The 20,728-nt window shown below is 41.7% G+C and overlaps 2 protein-coding genes across 7 annotated transcripts in view; both read left to right on the top strand.

The window, feature by feature from the left end:
• Nucleotides 1-3,680: 3,680 nt before the first annotated feature.
• On the top strand, nt 3,681-10,291 carry LOC106570904 (uncharacterized). 2 transcript variants are annotated; one of them, XM_014143482.2, is made up of 4 exons: nt 3,681-3,799; nt 4,612-5,307; nt 6,574-6,806; nt 9,558-10,291. In XM_014143482.2, the coding sequence occupies exons 1-4, from the start codon at nt 3,727-3,729 to the stop codon at nt 9,852-9,854; spliced, it is 1,299 nt and encodes a 432-aa protein (XP_013998957.1). In that variant the 5' UTR covers nt 3,681-3,726; the 3' UTR covers nt 9,855-10,291. The 2 variants fall into 2 exon arrangements, with proteins under 2 accessions (XP_013998957.1, XP_013998956.1); XM_014143481.2 differs by having other exon boundaries at nt 3,686-3,820.
• A 5,079-nt stretch (nt 10,292-15,370) lies between these two features.
• The window catches only part of LOC106570905 (ras-GEF domain-containing family member 1B-A), a 74,470-nt gene continuing 69,112 nt past the window's right edge, over nt 15,371-20,728 (top strand). For 4 of the 5 annotated variants that reach the window (XM_045695413.1, XM_045695410.1, XM_045695412.1 and 1 more), the window contains exon 1: nt 17,661-18,007. The gene's annotated coding sequence lies outside the window, so the exon portion shown is untranslated. Of the gene's footprint in view, nt 15,441-17,660; nt 18,008-20,728 lie in introns of those variants that run through there. The other variant, XM_045695411.1, reaches the window with a different exon arrangement.

The raw sequence follows: 20,728 nt of genomic DNA, 5'->3' as shown, positions 1-20,728 counted from the left end.
GTGTGTGAATGGTTGTGTTGGTGATTAGGACTCCCAATTGAAGGCAGGTGTGTTGAGTTGCCTTTGATTGGGAGTCCTATATAGGAGTGTGTGTTTTTCTTTGGGGTTGTGGGTAATTGTTTCTTGTTTAGTGTGGCTGCACCTGACAGGACTGTTGGCTGTCAGTTTCCTTGTTTTTTGTTCTTGTATAGTGTTCGTTCTAATTAAATTGAAGGATGAATACTAACTCTGCTGCATTTTGGTCCATTTCTGAAGGCAGCTGTGACACCATGATAAGGCGCTGCTCTACCTTCTTGGCAGCACTGTCAACAAGGCTGGTCCTACAGGCCCTAGTTTTGTCGCACCTGGACTACTGTTCAGTCGTGTGGTCAGGTGCCACAAAAAATGACTTTGCAACTGGTTCAAAATTGCAATTGGTTCAGAACAGGGCAGCACAGCTGGCCCTTGGATGTACACAGAGAGCTAATATTAATAATATGCATGTCAATCTCTCCTGGCTCAAAGTGGAGGAGAGATGGACTTCATCACTACTTGTATTTATGAGAGGTATTGACATGTTGAATGCATGAAGCTGTCTGTTTGAACTACTGGCGCACAGCTCGGGACACCCATGCGTACCCCATAAGACATGCCACAAGAGGTTTCTTCACAGTCCCCAAGTCCAAAACAGACTGTGGAAGGCGCACAGTACTAAATAGAGCCAATGACTCAATGGAACTCTATTCCACATCAAGTAAAATTTGATTAAAACAACAGATTAAAAAAAACACCTTATGGAAGCAGCGGGGACTAAATTGTGGTTAAAATAAGTATGGTGTTGCAAGAGAAAAGCACTGAACGATTTTCCCTGAACAAACTTAACATGGGAGTTAAAAGTAGCCTCTCTCACTGTTTTGTGCCTATAGAGAGAGAGCGAGATCAATCAAATGTATTTATAAAGCCCTTCTTACATCAGCTGATATCTCAAAGTGCTGTACAGAAACTCAGCCTAAAACCCCAAATAGCAAGCAATGCAGGTGTAGAAGCACGGAGAGAGAGAACCTGAAAGGAAGTAATTCCCAAACCTTCCGTAACAAAGCCATCACCTACAGAGAGATGAACCTGGAGAAGAGTCCCCTAAGCAAGCTGGTCCTGGGGCTCTGTTCACAAACACAAACAGAGCCCCAGGACAGCAACACAATTAGACCCAACCCAAAAAGATAATTACTTGACACATTGGAATTTACATAAAAACAGAACAAACTAGAATGCTATTTGACCCTAAACAGAGAGTACACAGTCACAGAATACCTGACCACTGTGACTGACCCAAAATTAAGGAAATCTTTGATTATTTACAGACTCAGTGAGCATAGCCTTGCTATTGAGAAAGGTCACCGTAGGCAGACCTGGCTCTCAAGAGAAGACAGGCTATGTGCACACTGCCCACAAAATGAGTTGGAAACTGAGCTGCACTTCCTAACCTTCTGCCAAATGTATGACCATATTAGAGACACATATTTCCCTAAGATTACACAGATCCACAGAAAATTTGAAAACAAACCCGATTTTGATAAACTCCCATATCTACTGGGTGAAATACATCACAGTAGCAAGATTTGTGACCTGTTGCCACAAGAAAAGGGCAACCAGTGAAGAACAAGCACCATTGTAAATACAACCCATATTTATGTTTATTTATTTTCCCTTTTGTACTTTAACCATTTGCATGTAGTTACAACACTGTATATAGACATAATATGACATTTGAAATGTCTTTATTCATTTGGAACTTCTGTGAGTGTAATGCTTAAAAAGAGAACTGGTAACTAACATGCAGGAGGAAAAAGAGAACTGGTAACTAACGTGAGGCAGGAAAAGAGAACTGGTAACTAACGTGAGGCAGGAAAAGAGAACTGGTAACTAACGTGAGGCAGGAAAAGAGAACTGGTAACTAACGTGAGGCAGGAAAAGAGAACTGGTAACTAACGTGAAGCAGGAAAAGAGAACTGGTAACTAACGTGAAGCAGGAAAAGAGAACTGGTAACTAACGTGAAGCAGGAAAAGAGAACTGGTAACTAACATGCAGGAGGAAAAGAGAACTGGTAACTAACATGCAGGAGGAAAAGAGAACTGGTAACTAACATGCAGGAGGAAAAGAGAACTGGTAACTAACGTGAAGGAGGAAAAGAGAACTGGTAACTAACGTGAGGCAGGAAAAGAGAACTGGTAACTAACGTGAAGCAGGAAAAGAGAACTGGTAACTAACGTGCAGGAGGAAAAGAGAACTGGTAACTAACATGCAGGAGGAAAAGAGAACTGGTAACTAACATGCAGGAGGAAAAGAGAACTGGTAACTAACGTGAAGGAGGAGAAGATAACTGGTAACTAACGTGAAGGAGGAGAAGATAACTGGTAACTAACGTGAGGCAGGAAAAGAGAACTGGTAACTAACGTGAGGCAGGAAAAGAGAACTGGTAACTAACGTGAAGCAGGAAAAGAGAACTGGTAACTAACGTGCAGGAGGAAAAGAGAACTGGTAACTAACATGCAGGAGGAAGGGAGAACTGGTAACTAACGTGCAGGAGGAAAAGAGAACTGGTAACTAACGTGAAGCAGGAAAAGAGAACTGGTAACTAACGTGAAGCAGGAAAAGAGAACTGGTAACTAACGTGAGGCAGGAAAAGAGAACTGGTAACTAACGTGAAGCAGGAAAAGAGAACTGGTAACTAACGTGAGGCAGGAAAAGAGAACTGGTAACTAACGTGCAGGAGGAAAAGAGAACTGGTAACTAACATGCAGGAGGAAAAGAGAACTGGTAACTAACGTGAAGCAGGAAAAGAGAACTGGTAACTAACATGCAGGAGGAAGGGAGAACTGGTAACTAACATGCAGGAGGAAGGGAGAACTGGTAACTAACATGCAGGAGGTAGGGAGAACTGGTAACTAACATGCAGGAGGAAGGGAGAACTGGTAACTAACATGTAGGAGGACAAGATAACTGGTAACTAACATGCAGCAGGAGAAGAGAACTGGTCTTGTTCCCCTCTTCTCTTGTAATCATCTAGTTATCTGTACTGTGGTGCATTGGATCATCATTCTACACGTTATGACTAGGTTATTGTGCACACTGCTGTATGTCTGTGTAGACAATACCAGTAATTAAAGGAATAACAATTCAAGGAATAGCAAAGCTTTCATCCTCACCCTCCACCTCCAGTTTTAACCCAGACATTTAATGGATGTCATTGATGGAAGGCATGTGGCAGTTGGTGGTGGGTGACAGGCTCTCTGGACATCAGTGGATCAGAGTAGGTAGAAAAAGCATTAGCTGCGGTTAGCTGCAGCAGGACTCATGTACTGTGTTAGAGATGAAAGGATAGGGAAGAAAGTAACCGAGGTGGAAGGAGGGACACACAAAGATATACTGACCCAGCTAGCATATTACTTTTACAAGCCACTCACTGTTCTCAAATTGTCTCGTTCCTCATCTAAAAATGTTTTGCAATTTTTGCCCAATGTAGTGTTTTCAATATTATCTTATGATTGCATATTTTGGGACAAAAGTAGAATATCTATCCACTACACCTATGAAGCTGCAACATTGTGACAATAATTTAATGTAGTTACACGCGTCAGTGGTCATTGACTCTAAAATGACCAAAAAACATTTCCTCTGCTTCTTGGTGACGTCACGCAAACGATACTCCGAAACCGGAAGAGAGGAAATCACACCGTTATCTCTGGATGTTTACACCGAAAGCGAAGATGAACCCTCCGATTATCAACTCTACTAACTCGGTCACAACTTCCACGAAAAGTACGTGTCTGATACGAGGCAGTATGTTTTATTTATTCATTTTGTGCATGCATCGCTCATCCATAACGTACTGTAGATAGCCTAGCTAACGGTAACGTTACTGTTAGTTAGCCTAAGTCAGGAAATAGCTAGCTAACGCTAACTGTGCTAGCTACGCAGACTACACATGCTGGCAGAGCTTCGATGTCACTTTGTTATCGAAGAAACGTATGTTTTATAGCCTTGATATACCCGTTGTGATATTAGATAACAAGCTATTTCTCACACAGACAAGCTAGCAAGCTGAAACTTATCTTTGACTCTCTTGCATACCACTTAGCTAGCTAATTGCTACTGTACAGTCAACTAGCTAGCTTGCTACTCTCAATAAATGGTTACAAAAAAAAGGTCATAATAACTAACTAGCTGAGTTTACTCAACTCCATGATGGAAGATATCCATATTACAGGGATTTAAACTAGAGCTAAGTGATAGCTAGCGCGATGCTGTTGCCAAACATTATAGCTATCATTTGAGAGATTATAGTTATGTATTTATAGGGCCATCCGGCAGCATCAACAAGAGTCTGCATGCATCACACTTTTAATTAAAGCAAGGAAATAGAAACATAATTTGAACCTGTTGCCTGCAATTCAGGGTCATTTTGTGTGGGGGAGGGAGGGCAACTGATGTAAGGATAGTCGCTAACTAGTACCAATGTGTAAACCTACCCTATGAGCAAAATACCTATTGTCTTCACTGTGTAGCTTCATATTAATAAGCAGGCTAATGCCTTATGGTTGTACTGTACTGTCCACACATCACTCCTGCAGGGAAGCGAGAGGCCGAGCGCTCCGTCAACTGGACGGTGGAGGAGACTCAGGTGTTGCTGTGTGCCTGGAGTGACGAGCACGTACAGAAGAGCCTGGCGGAGAACGTCCGAAACCGCCATGTCTTCAAACACCTCTCAACCCGCATGTGTGATCTGGGCTTCTCACGCAGCCCCCACCAGTGCCGACTCCGCGTCAAGACCCTCAAGGCCAACTACGTCAGAGCCAAGCTGCTGAGAAGCGTGGACGACTCCCAGCCCTGCAGTTTCAGGTACTACGCTGAGATGGACGCTGTGCTGGGGAGAAACTGTGCAGTGGATGGGATGGGAGGAGGGTGCCATTTTGGATCTCCTGAAGGGATAGGAGGACTAGGAGGGCTCCATTTTGGGTCTGAAGGAATAAGAGGAGGAGGACTCCGTTTTGGATCTCCTGATAGGATTGTAGGAGGGCGACATTTTGGGTCTGTCGATGGAATAGGAACAGAACCCCATTCTGGATCTCCTGAGGGGATAGGAGGACGGCAGTCGCGGTATCTGGTCTCTGAGGTGAAGGTGGAGGAGGAGGAGGACAGAGAGGCAGAAGACACAGACGAGTACGAGTCCAACGGCATAGGAATCAACGGTCAGCCACTGGCGGGCTCGGGTGGAAGACGCCATGATGTTTTTGTAGACCGCCTCAACGTCTATCATGAACCTGTTGGTATGTATTCTACTGTCTGTCACACTTTCTTCTATCAGTGCCACTGATTTTCATTGAAATTATCATTAGTAACAAATCTTAGATGTGTTTTTCAATGAGCTCCAACCTCTGATAGAAACTGAAGTACAATACTGACTGTATTAACACAGTTAATCTAGTCTTTACATAATACAATACTGACTGTATTAACACAGTTAATCTAGTCTTTACATAATACAATACTGACTGTATTAACACAGTTAATCTAGTCTTTACATAATACAATACTGACTGTATTAACACAGTTAATCTAGTCTTTACATAATACAATACTGACTGTATTAACACAGTTAATCTAGTCTTTACATAATACAATACTGACTGTATTAACACAGTTGATCTAGTCTTTACATAATACAATACTGACTGTATTAACACAGTTGATCTAGTCTTTACATAATACAATACTGACTGTATTAACACAGTTGATCTAGTCTTTACATAATACAATACTGACTGTATTAACACAGTTAATCTAGTCTTTACATAATACAATACTGACTGTATTAACACAGTTAATCTAGTCTTTACATAATACAATACTGACTGTATTAACACAGTTAATCTAGTCTTTACATAATACAATACTGACTGTATTAACACAGTTGATCTAGTCTTTACACAATACAATACTGACTGTATTAACACAGTTAATCTAGTCTTTACATAATACAATACTGACTGTATTAACACAGTTGATCTAGTCTTTATACAATACAATACTGACTGTATTAACACAGTTGATCTAGTCTTTATACAATACAATACTGACTGTATTAACACAGTTGATCTAGTCTTTATACAATACTGACTGTATTAACACAGTTGATCTAGTCTTTATACAATACAATACTGACTGTATTAACACAGTTGATCTAGTCTTTATACAATGCAGACTGTATTAACACAGTTGATCTAGTCTTTATACAATACTGACTGTATTAACACAGTTGATCTAGTCTTTATACAATACTGACTGTATTAACACAGTTGATCTAGTCTTTATACAATACAATACTGACTGTATTAACACAGTTGATCTAGTCTTTATACAATACAATACTGACTGTATTAACACAGTTGATCTAGTCTTTATACAATACAATACTGACTGTATTAACACAGTTGATCTAGTCTTTAAACAATTTCAAATCAAATTTGACAATGTTTGTGAAAATAAATCTTAAATGAATTAGAATCATTATCGAGTTCATCTCTTGATTGCAGGTCGTCCATTAGAGGTGGACCTGAGCTCCAGATCCCCCTCCCCACCACCACCACCACCCCACCCGGCCTCCCCTCTTCCGCCACCCCCAGACCCTAGCCCGAGCTGTGGTACCACCATCGACTCCACCCAGTCCCTAGAGCCTGCGTTGAAGCACCTGGCTGACTGCTTCCAGAGGCTGGTCTCAGAGTCCCGGGGGCTGCTGGTGCAGCTGGAGGGCCAGAGGCAGGAGCAGGTCAGAGACAGATATATGATGCATCCCAAATTGTACCCTATTACCTTTACAGTGCACTACTGAATAGGGTGTCATTTTGGACGCACACATACAGTTCTGCCAACTGTTAAACTGGGACGGCATGTTATCACCGTTGACCATACCATTTATCCGTTCATGATGAGTATTTGGATTCTTGTTCGAATTTTAGACAGTCAGTCATTTAAAAATCAGAAGATTGCTCATGAGGAGCTAACATGGCTGTCATGGAATTATATTAAAGTAAATCCATCTTCAATACTTTTGATAGCAACCTCAATGTCTAAACCGTATTCCACCTCAAAAAGCACCAGAAAGAGGATTTCAACACCCACTATCTCAGATTGTTCTAAAATCATTTCTGTAGTTAGAAACAGATAAGATTAGCATTCCTACAACATTATTCTGTTGAAATATAATTTTATCTCTGCAAAATTAAGCTGATTGCACCCAAATTGGCTATTTTAAGTTCTAGAATTCAAATCACATTTTTTATTTGTCACATGCGCCGAATACATACCAGGTGGTGATGCAACCAGTCAGGATGCTCTCGATGGTGCAGCTGTAGAACCTTTTGAGGATCTGAGGACCCATGCCAAATCTTTTCAGTCTCCTGAGGGGGAATAGGTTTTGTCATGCCCTCTTCATGACTGTCTTGGTGTTCTTGGACCATGATAGTTTGTTGGTGATGTGGACACCAAGGAACTTGAAGCTCTCAACCTGCTCCACTACAGCCCCGTCGATGAGAATGGGGGGTGTGCTCGGTCCTCTTTTTCCTGTAGTCCACAATCATCTCCTTTGTCTTGATCACGTTGAGGAAGACGTTCGTATAATATTTAATAAATATAGTACATAACATCCAATTTGGACTAAAACAATGAGCATCTATCTATGGTGTACACCTGTTGTATTCGGCGCATGTGACAAAAAAAGTAGTAATTTGATTTGAGTACGATATGAGGATTCCAAAGAAATTGTCAAAATCCACCCATGGACCACCCACGGACCACCCACGAACAGACCACCCATGGACCACCCATGCCAATACCATCCCAACAACCTGTATATAGTGTTAGTTCTCTGTCTGACCAGTAGAGTGGAGCTGCAGCTCAGTGTATTGTTTCTTCATCTTATGTAATGTATTCTCAGTGAATTTGGTGATGGTTTCCCCCCCTTTTTCAGAGAAATTAGTCATTGAAGTTTATGTCCCATTCTACATCCTGATATTACGGTGTTCTGACCACTAGATGGTGCTGTTACTGCTATTAGGAACAGCACCATCGAGGAACAGCACCCCCCCCTAAATGTTAAAGGGATAGTAAACCAAAATTACATTGGTTTCCTTACCCTATAAGCAGTCCATGGACAAGGTACGACAGCAAACCATGCTTCTCTGAATAGAGAAACACTGAGAAAGAAATAGTCAGAGCTGCAGCCCCATACTACAGGTCAGACAGACAACTGATAATACAGTGCATTCTGAAAGTATTCAGACCCCTTGACTTTTTCCACGTTAGACATATTCTGAAAATGATAAAATAGTTATGTTTCCTCATCAATCTACACACTACCCCATAATGACAAAAGCAAAAACTATTTTTTGCAAATGTATTAAAAATAAGCCTTAAATATCACATTTACATAAGTATTCAGACCTTTTACTCAGTACTTTGTTGAAGCACCTTTGGCAGTGATTACAGCCTCAAGTCTTCTTGGGTGTGATGCTACAAGCTTGGCACACCTGTATTTGGGGAGTTTCTCCCATTCTTCTCTGCAGATCCACTCAAGTTCTGTCAGGTTGGATGGGAAGCGTCGCTGTACAGCTATTTCCAGGTCTCCAGAGATGTTCGATCGGGTTTAAGTCCGGGCTCTGGCTGCTCCACTCAAGGACATTCAGAGACTGTCCTGAAGCCACTCCTGTGTTGGCTGTGTGATTAGTGACGTTGTCCTGTTGGAAGGTGAACCTTCGCCCCAGTCTGAGGTCCTGAGCGCTGTGGAGCAGGATTTCATCAAGGATCTCTCTGTACTTTGCTCTGTTCATCTTTCCCTCGATCCTGACTAGTCTCCCTATCCCTGCCACTGAAAAACATCCCCACAGCATTATGCTGCGACCACCATGCTTCACCGTAGGGATGGTGCCAGGTTTCCTCCAGATGTGATGCTTTGCATTCAGGCCAAAGAATTCAATCTTGGTTTCATCAGACCAGAGAATCTTGTTTCTCATGGTCTGAGAGTCATTTTGCCTTTTGGCAACTCCAAGCGGGCTGTCATGTGCCTTTTACTGAGGAGTGGCTTCTGTCTGGCCACTCTACCATAAAGACCTGATTGGTGGAGTGCTGCAGAGATAGTTGTCCTTCTGGTAGGTTCTCCCATCTCCACAGAGGAACTCTGTAAGCGTGACCATCGGGTTCTTGGCATGGGTGACTTTTGACCATTTTCTTTGGGATCCTCGGGTCTTAATCATTGTTAGAAATTGTTTTGGTTCAAATCGGATTGTATGTGCTATATTTATAGAATATTATATGAATCCTAGAATTTAAATGGCCTGATTGGGTGCAATCAATTAGCTTAATTTCTCAGAGATCAAATTAGATTTCAATAAAATAATGTTGCAGGAATGCTAATCTTATCTGTTTCTAACGACAGAAACGATTTCAGATCAATCAGAGATGGCAGGTGTCATGGCTTGCTGATATGACATGGAATGACCCTGTGTGTGTCTCTCTCTCTCAGACTCGCTGGCAGCAGGACCTCCTGTCTCAGTGGCTGGAGAGAGAGGAGAGGAGGCAGAGGGAGGCAGCAGACAGGGAGGACCGGAGAGAGAGAGCTCGGATGGAACATGAGGTCAGGGTACTGCAGCTCCTCACTGGTCTGGCCCAGAACCAGCAGACGAACCAAACACATCACAGCTGCTGCCACCAGTGTTGCAGAACGGAAGGGGTAGCAGGCAGTGGTTCCAGGGCCTCGACCACTACTAGACTCGATAATGGAGCTGGGGACAGCGACAGGACTGAATCAGAGACCACATAGACAGGGTGGGAGGTGATGCAGATCTGGGCCAAATACAGTATTTGATGTACGTTAATGTATTTGACTCGTGTGTGTGGTGAGCTTTCGTTGCCTTCTAAATTGGAAAGGACTAGGCTTTCAGAATTTGTTTACCTCTTTGCCTGGTCACTTGTTTGGAGTGTACATTCTGCTTTTTATAAAATAAACTATACAATGGGGTTTAATCCTAGGATTTCTTAGGATAACAAGAATAATTTGGTGGGTGCTTATATTGGTCCTATTAAAAAAAAAAAAAAGTGTGTTTTGCATATCCCAACTCTCCCTGGGAGAGTGGGGTCACATCCAGTGTCTCAGTGAAACACTGAGACAATCTCAACTGTAATACGTTTTATTATGTTCTGTGCCATTTTACAGTTTATTCTGAACTGTCTTACCAATAAAATGCATTGGTATCGAAACGGTTATTTTAATTTTTTATACGTTTGTTTACTCTTATCTATACCACTCACGTTGCCGTCGCACGTAATTCACGTCATCCGTTGTGTTTGTGTCTGTCAACATTCTCAGACTCCTTTATGATGTCAGGGCTACTGCAGCATTATAAATAGACGTGTTGATGGCTCGCTGAATGGGCAGGCGGTGGGAGGGGTGGTTAGCTCACCACAGATCAGCGTAGCTAAAAGAGGTGTTAGGGATTTTTTTTTTTTACTGTTTTTAGTTAAAGGTGTGAAGCACGGTTGGGTTGAGGTCAGTTCAACGTCAATTCAGGAACTCCAGGAAGTGAATTGACATTCAAACATCTGAGTGATGTCTATTTTCCGTTCATTTGAATTAGATTTTTTTATTTTTTTATTCTTCCTGAATGTATACTGAACTAAACCAAACCCGAGTTTTTGCAGCGGTTTAAGGCGTCACTACAGACCCTGGTTCGTTCCCAGGCTGTGTCACAACCAGCCGTGATCGGGAGTCCCATAGGGTGGCGCACAATTGGCCCAGCGTCATCTGGGTTAGGGGAGGGTTTTCGTCTGGGGTAGGCCGTCATTGTAAATAAGAATTGCCAAGTTAAATTATTTTGTTTTTTTAAATGGTGATTGTGAGGAGGAGACCAAAGTATTTTAGCAACTGTTTCAAAAACTTTAGACCAGGTTACTAACCGCCCTTCTGAAATATTACAAAACAAATCAGCTCCATAATCAAACTGGTCCAACATAAATCCTATAGAGTCCGTTTTTTTTTTCTTCCTATTGTATTATTGACTGTACGTTTGTTTATTCCATGTGTAACTCTGTGTTGTTTGTGTCACACTGCTTTGCTTTATCTTGGCCAGGTCGCAGTTGTAAATGAGAACTTGTTCTCAACTGGCCTAACTGGTTAAATAAAGATAAAATCAAAAAAAAAACAAAAAAAACATGTTTAAATCCATGTTAGCAGGAAACTTATACGTATAAATCCACGTCAGCCATACATTATGACTGATAACGCCATCCTGATCCTAATGCCTGCCATTAACTTCTCCTTAGTACTAGCAAGTCCTTAAATGCTCTGAGAAAGATGAATGACAGTATGTGAATTTGTCTAATTCCAGATGATCTATTCTAATGCTGTAGCTACTGTTGACAATCATATGGGTGGATTTGCTGTTATTACGCCCTATTCAAAACAACTGGGATCTCTGAAAATTACAAATCATGACGTCAGTGATCTTCAGTTAGGTAAGTCGAAATAGATTTTTTTCCCAGTCGGAGCTCGTTCCCCCCCCCCCAGAGTTCCCAGTTGCTTTGAACGCACTGAAGTCAGATTTCCTAGTTGTTTTGAACGCTGCGTTATACTGTTGTAGCATAGGGTAAGAGAGAGAGAATATGTGTGTCGGAGAAAGAGAGAGTGAATGTAGTATTTTGTGGGGCTTCAGGGAAGGGAGAGGGTTGGGCTCTTCAGTGGATAGAAGGAATTCCTTGGGAGAATCTCTTTTGGTTTTGCGTCCTCTTGCCTCCTTTTGAAAAAGGTCAAAGGTAAATCTTGGAGAGGGAACGTGGATGAAAATGCTCTTGTATGAAATGTCCTCTAATCGCATGTCATCAGGCAAATTTAATGTTGTGGACAGGCGTTCCGCTAGCGGGACACCTAGCCAACAGCCAATGGAATTGCATGGCGCGAAATACAAAAACAACTAAAATACCACAATTCAATTTTCTCAAACAATCAACTATTTTACACCATTTTAAAGATGAGACTCTCGTTAATCTAACCACATTGTCTGATTTCAAAAAGGCTTTACAGCGAAAGCAAAACATTAGGTTATGTTAGGAGAGTACATAGACCAAAATAATCACACAGCCATTTTCCAAGCAAGCATATATGTCAATAAAACCCAAAACACAGCTAAATGAAGCACTAACCTTTGATGATCTTCATCAGATGACACTCCTAGGACATTATGTTATACAATACATGTATGTTTTGTTCAATCAAGTTCATATTTATATCCAAAAACAGCTTTTTACATTCGTGTGTGATGTTCAGAACATGTATTCCCACCAAAAACTTCCAGTGAATTTACAAAAATACTCATCATAAACAAAATACATAACAATTATTTTAAGAATTATAGATACAGAACTCCTTTATGCAATCGCTGTGTCAGATTTTAAAATAGCTTTTCGGCGGAAGCACATTTTTCAATATTCTGAGTACATAGCTTGCCATCACGGCGAGCTATTTTGACACCCGCCAAGTTCGGGTCAAACTAAACTCAGAATTAGTATTAGAAATATTCTATTACCTTTGCTGATCTTCGTCAGAATGCACTCCCAGGACTGCTACTTTCACAATAAATGTTGTTTTTGTTCCAAATAATGCATATTTATGTCCAAATACCTCTGTTTTGTTCGTGCATTCAGGTCACTATCTAAAGGGTAACGCGCGAGCGCATTTCGAGACACAAAACGTCAAAATGTTCCATTACCGTACTTAGAAGCATGTCAAACGCTGTTTAAAATAAAATGTTATGGTATTTAAAATAATAATAAAATAGCGATAATATTCTAACCGGACAATAGTGTATTCATTCAAGGAGGGAAAGAAAAAACAGCGTGCTCGCGGGAATGCGCATATCCAATCTCTCTGTCACCAGGCAGACCACTGAGAAACTGAGCTACTATACTCTGCCCAGAGACAGGAGAAGGCTCAATCCGCTTTCTAAAGGCTTTAGACAGCCAATGGAAGCCTTAGAAAGTGCAACGTAACCCCACAGATACTGTAGTTTCGATAGAGAATCAAAAGAAAAACTACAATTCTCAGACATTCCACTTCCTGCTTGTAATTTTCTCAGGTTTTTGCCTGCCATATGAGTTCTGTTATACTCACAGACACCATTCAAACAGTTTTAGAAACTTCAGAGTGTTTTCTATCCAAATCGACTAATAATATGCATATTCTCGTTTCTCGGCAAGAGTAGTAACCAGTTTAAATCGGGTACGTTTTTCATCCGGCTGTGAAAATACTGCCCCCTATCCTAAACAGGTACGTTTACGGGGTGGAATCCCAAAATAAGGTGAAAGGATGAGTAGTATATCGTTTTTAAATCTTTGCATGCTTTTCTCCTTTAAGAAAACAAAACTGATTCAAAGGGGGGGGGGGTATTAAAACACTTCCACGCTTGTCACCGCGAGGATACTATTGCGCTTGCCTACTAATGAATTGACACGCCTCGACCCCTTATCAATTTCTGGGTCACGGAGGAAGAGAGGACGGAGGAGTCAAGGTCCTAATGAGAATCTCCGCCTTGTTCAGTTCTTCTCAGAGTAAAGTTGATTTGTGAGTGAAAAGCCAGGCTCACCATTGTTCAATGAGGAAGTCTCTAGTATAGATGTGTTTTTTTGGGGGGGGATAAATTAAATGCAAGTCCAGCCTATTGATAGCCTCCACCAGGCCTGGGTTCAAAAACATTTATTTAAAAACATATTTCTGTGTATTTGGGTATTTTCAAATACACAGCTCCAAATTTTTTATTTATTTATATATACTTTTATTTCAGTATTTGAATGGTTAGTTGGAAAAAGAATAAAAATAGTTCACTAAATTATATTTTGAAAGCATTTTCAAATTGCTGGGTAAATGCATGGGAGTGTCTTTGAGTCAGTGTATTTCAGTATTCTTAAATACATTCCAATTTTCAACTTTTAACATAAAAAAATAAAATAATAATAATTTAAATATTTGTTGTTGAAAAATAATTGAAATATATGGTATTTGAACCCAACCTGGTCTCCACATTTATCATGTTATTTCAATGGTGTTTGATTTTGTGGAATATTTTTGCAGATGGGTTAGAATATATGAGATTTTTATTGTATTTATCCACATCACAATCAAACAAGTTGCCATTGATAACTGTGGGGACATTACACTGCCATGCCATCTGTAAAACCTGCATGACACAAAATCGGAACCTTCATTTCTAAGCTTAGCTACAAATGCTTAACATTTATTTTTTTTAACTCATTATAAATGTTTAAATCAATTACACAAAACTCAATTCAGCACAGGCTTGCTTGTTTAAACAATTGTCACATTCAATTATTTTGGCAATGAATGAATGTCACAACTGTTTAGTCCCCTAAAACATTGTTTGAGACATCAGTCACTACAGTTTATTAGATCCCTAAAATGATAACGACATACCTGTGTTCAAAGATTTCCTTGGTTATTATCGCATATCTTCTGATGCAAATAATTGCCAAGGAGCTCCTACAACCCAGCTATGATTAATAAGTGAGAGATTATTGCTGCGTTCGTAACCAAGTGGGAAGTGGGAATTTACCACGTACAACTGGGAAAAAATGCACTTGAACGGGGAGAGGTTATACGGACACGCCTGGTGCCCAAATTGATGAGGTTTGTCCCGGGGCAGCGAGAGACGAACGGATTCGGTAAATTCAGTTCAGTCCTGATTAGCCCTTTCCAGCTGTCTAATTTATGTTTGCGGCTACAAAAATCTAACGTGAAGACGATAATGCCGTAGTTGTACGTTTTCTATGAAAATCCCCGGGACTTGAAAGAGGAAGCGGTGGTGAAAATGAGACGGGTGAGGCGGCCTCACTAACGAAATTAAGTCAGCAAACAAATAGATAGCCATTGCTCTTTGTTCTGCTAGCGAATGTGCAGTCACCATCCACTTGGATACCAGACGTGTCCGTATAGCCTCTCCCACTTGAACGGCCCTCTGACTGGTAATTACTAGTGGAAAACCCATCTATCATACTGACCTCTGATGTCACCTACTAAGAAAATTACCTTGAAAACAGCATTTTCAGCAGTTAAATGCAACAGCGAAACATTAGGCCCGCTATAAAAAGCAATCTATTAAAATGGTTTTTGAGCACTATAATTTGTTGACTGTAAGTGTGATAACTGTATTTTTAGTTTATGGTTTACGCAGCGTGTTGTTCATTAGCCAATCAGCGTTTCTCAACGAGTTGAAAGGAAGTTAAATCATCCAACTGGTATTTACGACTTCACAACTGGTAAATTCCCACCTCTCACTTGGTTACTGATAAAAGTCACCTCGTCCGAGAGAGATTTACACGGCTATCAAAACGTCACGCCAGGGTAAGCCTATACGAATCACAGTCCTTATTTTAAGTGTTTCTAAAATCCCCTATGATAAAAATGAATGGTGAAAAAACAATTAGAACCATTTCCATGTTTGACCGCTAGGTTTTATGGGTATTATGACACTTCCACTGTGGGACTCTATACCTCATCAGTATATTCATTCCTTTGAACATGTTGATCATGTTCAGCTTCGTGTAGAAGTGGAATTTCGATTGAATCAACTTCATTGGCAATAACAAAGGTGAATGCTATGTCTGCCGGTAGCTAGGGGTTCAGTAGCTAGGGTTTCAGTAGCTAGGGTTCAGTGGCTAGGGGTTCAGTAGCTAGGGTTCCAGTAGCTAGGGTTCCAGTAGCTAGGGTTCCAGTAGCTAGGGGTTCAGTAGCTAGGGGTTCAGTAGCTAGGTTTCAGTAGCTAGGGGTTCAGTAGCTAGGTTTCAGTAGCTAGGGGTTCAGTAGCTAGGGGTTCAGTAGCTAGGTTTCAGTAGCTAGGGGTTCAGTAGCTAGGTTTCAGTAGCTATTCAGTAGCTAGGGGTTCAGTAGCTAGGGGTTCAGTAGTTAGAGGTTCAGTGGCTAGGGGTTCAGTAGCTAGGGGTTCAGTAGCTAGGGTTTAGTAGCTAGGTTTCAGTGGCTAGGGTTCAGTGGCTAGGGGTTCAGGGGCTAGGGGTTCAGTAGCTAGGGGTTCAGTGGCTAGGGGTTCAGTGGCTAGGGGTTCAGTAGCTAGGGTTCCAGTAGCTTGGGGTTCAGTAGCTAGGGGTTCAGTTGCTAGGGGTTCAGTAGCTAGGTTTCAGTAGCTAGGGGTTCAGTAGCTAGGGGTTCAGTAGCTAGGGGTTCAGTAGCTAGGGGTTCAGTAGCTAGGGTTCAGTAGCTAGGTTTCAGTAGCTATTCAGTAGCTAGGGGTTCAGTAGCTAGGGGTTCAGCAGTTAGGGGTTCAGTGGCTAGGGGTTCAGTAGCTAGGGGTTCAGTGGCTAGGGATTCAGTAGCTAGGGGTTTAGTAGCTAGGTTTCAGTTGCTAGGGGTTCAGTAGCTAGGGGTTCAGTAGCTAGGGGTTCAGTGGCTAGGGGTTCAGTGGCTAGGGGTTCAGAGGCTAGGGGTTCAGTGGCTAGGGGTTCAGTAGCTAGGGGTTCAGTAGCTATTCAGTAGCTAGGGGTTCAGTAGCTAGGGGTTCAGTAGTTAGGGGTTCAGTGGCTAGGGGTTCAGTAGCTAGGGGTTCAGTGGCTAGGGATTCAGTAGCTAGGGGTTTAGTAGCTAGGTTTCAGTTGCTAGGGGTTCAGTAGCTAGGGGTTCAGTAGCTAGGGGTTCAGTGGCTAGGGGTTCAGAGGCTAGGGGTTCAGTGGCTAGGGGTTCAGTAGCTAGGGGTTCAGTAGCTAGGTTTCAGTGGCTAGGGGTTCAGTGGCTAGGGGTTCAGTGGCTAGGGGTTCAGAGGCTAGGGGTTCAGTGGCTAGGGGTTCAGTGGCTAGGGGTTTAGTAGCTAGGTTTCAGTAGCTAGGGGTTCAGTAGCTAGGGGTCAGTAGCTAGGGGTTCAGTAGCTAGGGGTTCAGTAGCTAGCTGTGGGTTCGATTCCCACGGGGGGCCAGCACAAAATTGGAAGAAAAAAAAAAATGCATGAAATGAAATGTATGCATTCACTACTGTAAGACGCTCTGGATAAGAGCGTCTGCTAAATGACTAAAATGTAAATGTAAGTTGTCCGACTTCCTGTCAGTGCATGTGTACATGCCCCTCATGTCATCGGGTACCTCTCCCACATACACGTCAGTAGTATGACATTTGAAATGTCTCTATTCCTTAATTTTTACTGTTAATTTTTGATTGTTTATTTCACTTTTTCACTTTTGAGCCTTTGGGCTCCCGGGTGGCGCAGCAGTCAAAGACACTGCATCTCAGTGCTTGAGGTGTCTCTACAGACACCCTGGTTCGAATCTGTATGTGATACAGCCTTGATAGGGCGGCGCACAATTGGCCCAGCGTCGTCCGGGTTTGGGCGGTGTAGGCAGTCATTGTAAATAAGAATTTGATCATAACTGACTTGCCTAGTTAAATAAAAGTTAAATAAAAAAGAACATAAATCCCATTCCAATAAAGCTCTTTGAATTGAACTGATTTCCGAGTTCCCAGTTGTTTTGAAAGCGGCATTAGCCCGCTTAGTCCGTTCTGGACTGTGATTGGTCGGCGGGACTGCCGTAGAGGCAGGTCATTAGTAGGCTTTCCCGGTTTCTCGAGCTCATACAAGTCAATACGCTCGTGAATGAGGATCTCCAGCTGTGCACTCAGTAGTTGTCCAACGCGGGTATCGCTTCATACGCATGGTGGTTTCATTCTCTTACCAATAACTCTCCAAAGGCTTTATGAATCCACGAATGCACGTTTTTTTTGCAAGTGATGAATATGGCGAATTGCGCGGCTGAGGAGACGTGCGGCTGATACCAGTACAAACTCACAGGTTTCAATTCTCATTGGTACACTTTCTTCATTGGAGAGAGTCCTCTCGAAAGTGCTCGCTTTACTATAGTGGGGGAAAAAAAGGGATATTACGGATTTTACGTGCAGTTTTTCATTCTGAGGTGAGATATTTTAATTTATGTCTTTCCTGTAAACCTTGGAACTTGCTTTAGATTTCTGTACGATCATTTCTTTACTGTCACAGTAATACGCATAGGTTTTATGTGCACACAGAGGGCGGTAGTGTGTGTGTGTATGTATGTATATATGTTTCTGCGTTTGGGGAATGTATTTTGCATTCTGTTTCACTTCGTCTGTATTCTGAATTGTGTAGAAATTCAAGCACTATCCGCTTTATTTTTTAAAGCATTTTCTGCGGTGAGTTTTGATTCATATATGGAATAGTTTTGTAATGAATTAACATAAAAAATAGTTGATAAAGCCATAGGTAGGTGTATGCTGGTACGATTTGACAAACGCAACACACAACTCACAGTAAACGTTTCACTGTTAAACCACGCTTGTTGTTTACGAAACATGTGAGTAATAACATTGGATTTGATTCTTCTATACACTGGCTGGTTTATGCAGATCAGATTAATTTATTGGGTTATATAGGGTGTCGGCCAACTCGAGTATTCTCTTCACTAAGCACATCACAGAATGTACTTTAATTGGATTTTTACCATTGGTGTCAATGTTAACTATTTTTACCCCTTACTACCCCGAGTTAAGATGATTCTACCTCACCACAGGACGCAAGGATCAATACAGGGTCATTCTCACTGAATTCACAAAGGTATGTGATAAACATGCTCCTTAGAGTAGATGGCTGCATTCCCGCGGGTCCCGACAGAGATCACTGCGGCGTGGTCGACATTTTTCATGCTGCAGTTGGTAACCGGCGGTCAGACAGACACTTTTGGGAAGTAAAATATTTGAGTTGTCCCCCAGATCATTTGGAAACGGCCGTCTTTCTGCTCCTGTATGCGTTAGCCTATGTCTACCTGTTGTATTAAAAGCACATATGTAATGGGTTATTCACACTCTCAGAATTCACTGTTTCAAACACTCTTAGAAATGTTATAGAAACGAATGGGTTTCTATCACATTGAACCCCTAAAAGTTCTATATAGAATCCTTTTAAAGGGTTCTTTGATCAGAACCCCAAGGGTTCTTTTCCCATGTAGAACCGTGTATGGTGCCATTTATGAATTATGGCTACTATTAATAAATAGTAATATTTTTTTTTGCTTATAATATAATAAACTATTAAAAAAAAAAGTTAACGAAATAATACCTGCATCGTTTGGAGGTTTTATTGTCATTATATGCAAACATAGTTTGGAAATATGCACTGGTGGCCAGGAAGGCATCTCTTTGTTTAAATGATGATCCACGTCAATCTTGGTACCAACTCTGGCTGACTTCTCTATAGAACAGTACAGTATGGGTTGTTGTCTGGCTGACTTCTCTATAGAACAGTACAGTATGGGTTGTTGTCTGGCTGACTTCTCTATAGAACAGTACAGTATGGGTTGTTGTCTGGCTGACTTCTCTATAGAACAGTACAGTATGGGTTGTTGTCTGGCTGACTTCTCTATAGAACAGTACAGTATGGGTTGTTGTCTGGCTGACTTCTCTATAGAACAGTACAGTATGGGTTGTTACCTGGCTGACTTCTCTATAGAACAGTACAGTATGGGTTGTTGTCTGGCTGACTTCTCTATAGAACAGTACAGTATGGGTTGTTGCCTGGCTGACTTCTCTATGGAACAGTACAGTATGGGTTGTTGTCTGGCTGACTTCTCTATAGAACAGTACAGTATGGGTTGTTGTCTGGCTGACTTCTCTATAGAACAGTACAGTATGGGTTGTTGTCTGGCTGACTTCTCTATGGAACAGTACAGTATGGGTTGTTGTCTGGCTGACTTCTCTATAGAACAGTACAGCATGGGTTGTTGTCTGGCTGACTTCTCTATAGAACAGTACAGTATGGGATGTTACCTGGCCGACTTCTTTACGGAACAGTACAGTATGGGTTGTTACCTGGCTGACTTCTCTATAGAACAGTACAGTATGGGATGTTACCTGGCTGACTTCTTTATGGAACAGTACAGTATGGGTTGTTGCCTGGCTGACTTCTCTATGGAACAGTACAGTATGGGTTGTTACCTGGCTGACTTCTCTATAGAACAGTACAGTATGGGATGTTACCTGGCTGACTTCTTTATGGAACAGTACAGTATGGGTTGTTGCCTGGCTGACTTCTCTATGGAACAGTACAGTATGGGTTGTTACCTGGCTGACTTCTCTATAGAACAGTACAGTATGGGATGTTACCTGGCTGACTTCTCTATAGAACAGTACAGTATGGGATGTTACCTGGCTGACTTCTCTATAGAACAGTACAGTATGGGTTGTTGTCTGGCTGACTTCTCTATAGAACAGTACAGTATGGGTTGTTGCCTGGCTGACTTCTTTATGGAACAGTACAGTATGGGTTGTTGCCTGGCTGACTTCTCTATGGAACAGTACAGTATGGGTTGTTACCTGGCTGACTTCTCTATGGAACAGTACAGTATGGGTTGTTACCTGGCTGACTTCTTTATGGAACAGTACAGTATGGGTTGTTACCTGGCTGACTTCTCTATAGAACAGTACAGTATGGGTTGTTACCTGGCTGACTTCTCTATGGAACAGTACAGTATGGGTTGTTGCCTGGCTGACTTCTCTATGGAACAGTACAGTATGGGATGTTACCTGGCTGACTTCTTTATGGAACAGTACGGTATGGGTTGTTACCTGGCTGACTTCTTTATTGTACAGTATGAGTTGTTGTC

Source organism: Salmo salar, chromosome ssa15, assembly GCF_905237065.1.
Source record: "Salmo salar chromosome ssa15, Ssal_v3.1, whole genome shotgun sequence".
Lineage (NCBI taxonomy): Eukaryota > Metazoa > Chordata > Actinopteri > Salmoniformes > Salmonidae > Salmo > Salmo salar.
This window is presented reverse-complemented; position numbering and strand designations above follow the sequence as displayed.

Bases quoted from the DNA above. Each gene is read 5' to 3' on its own strand.
- LOC106570904 (XM_014143481.2), top strand. From the start codon at position 3,727: ATGTTTACACCGAAAGCGAAGATGAACCCTCCGATTATCAACTCTACT. The intron at 3,821-4,611 runs GTATGTTTTATT...TCACTCCTGCAG, and splicing joins TACGTGTCTGATACGAGGCA to GGAAGCGAGAGGCCGAGCGC. The intron at 5,308-6,573 runs GTATGTATTCTA...TCTTGATTGCAG, and splicing joins CGTCTATCATGAACCTGTTG to GTCGTCCATTAGAGGTGGAC.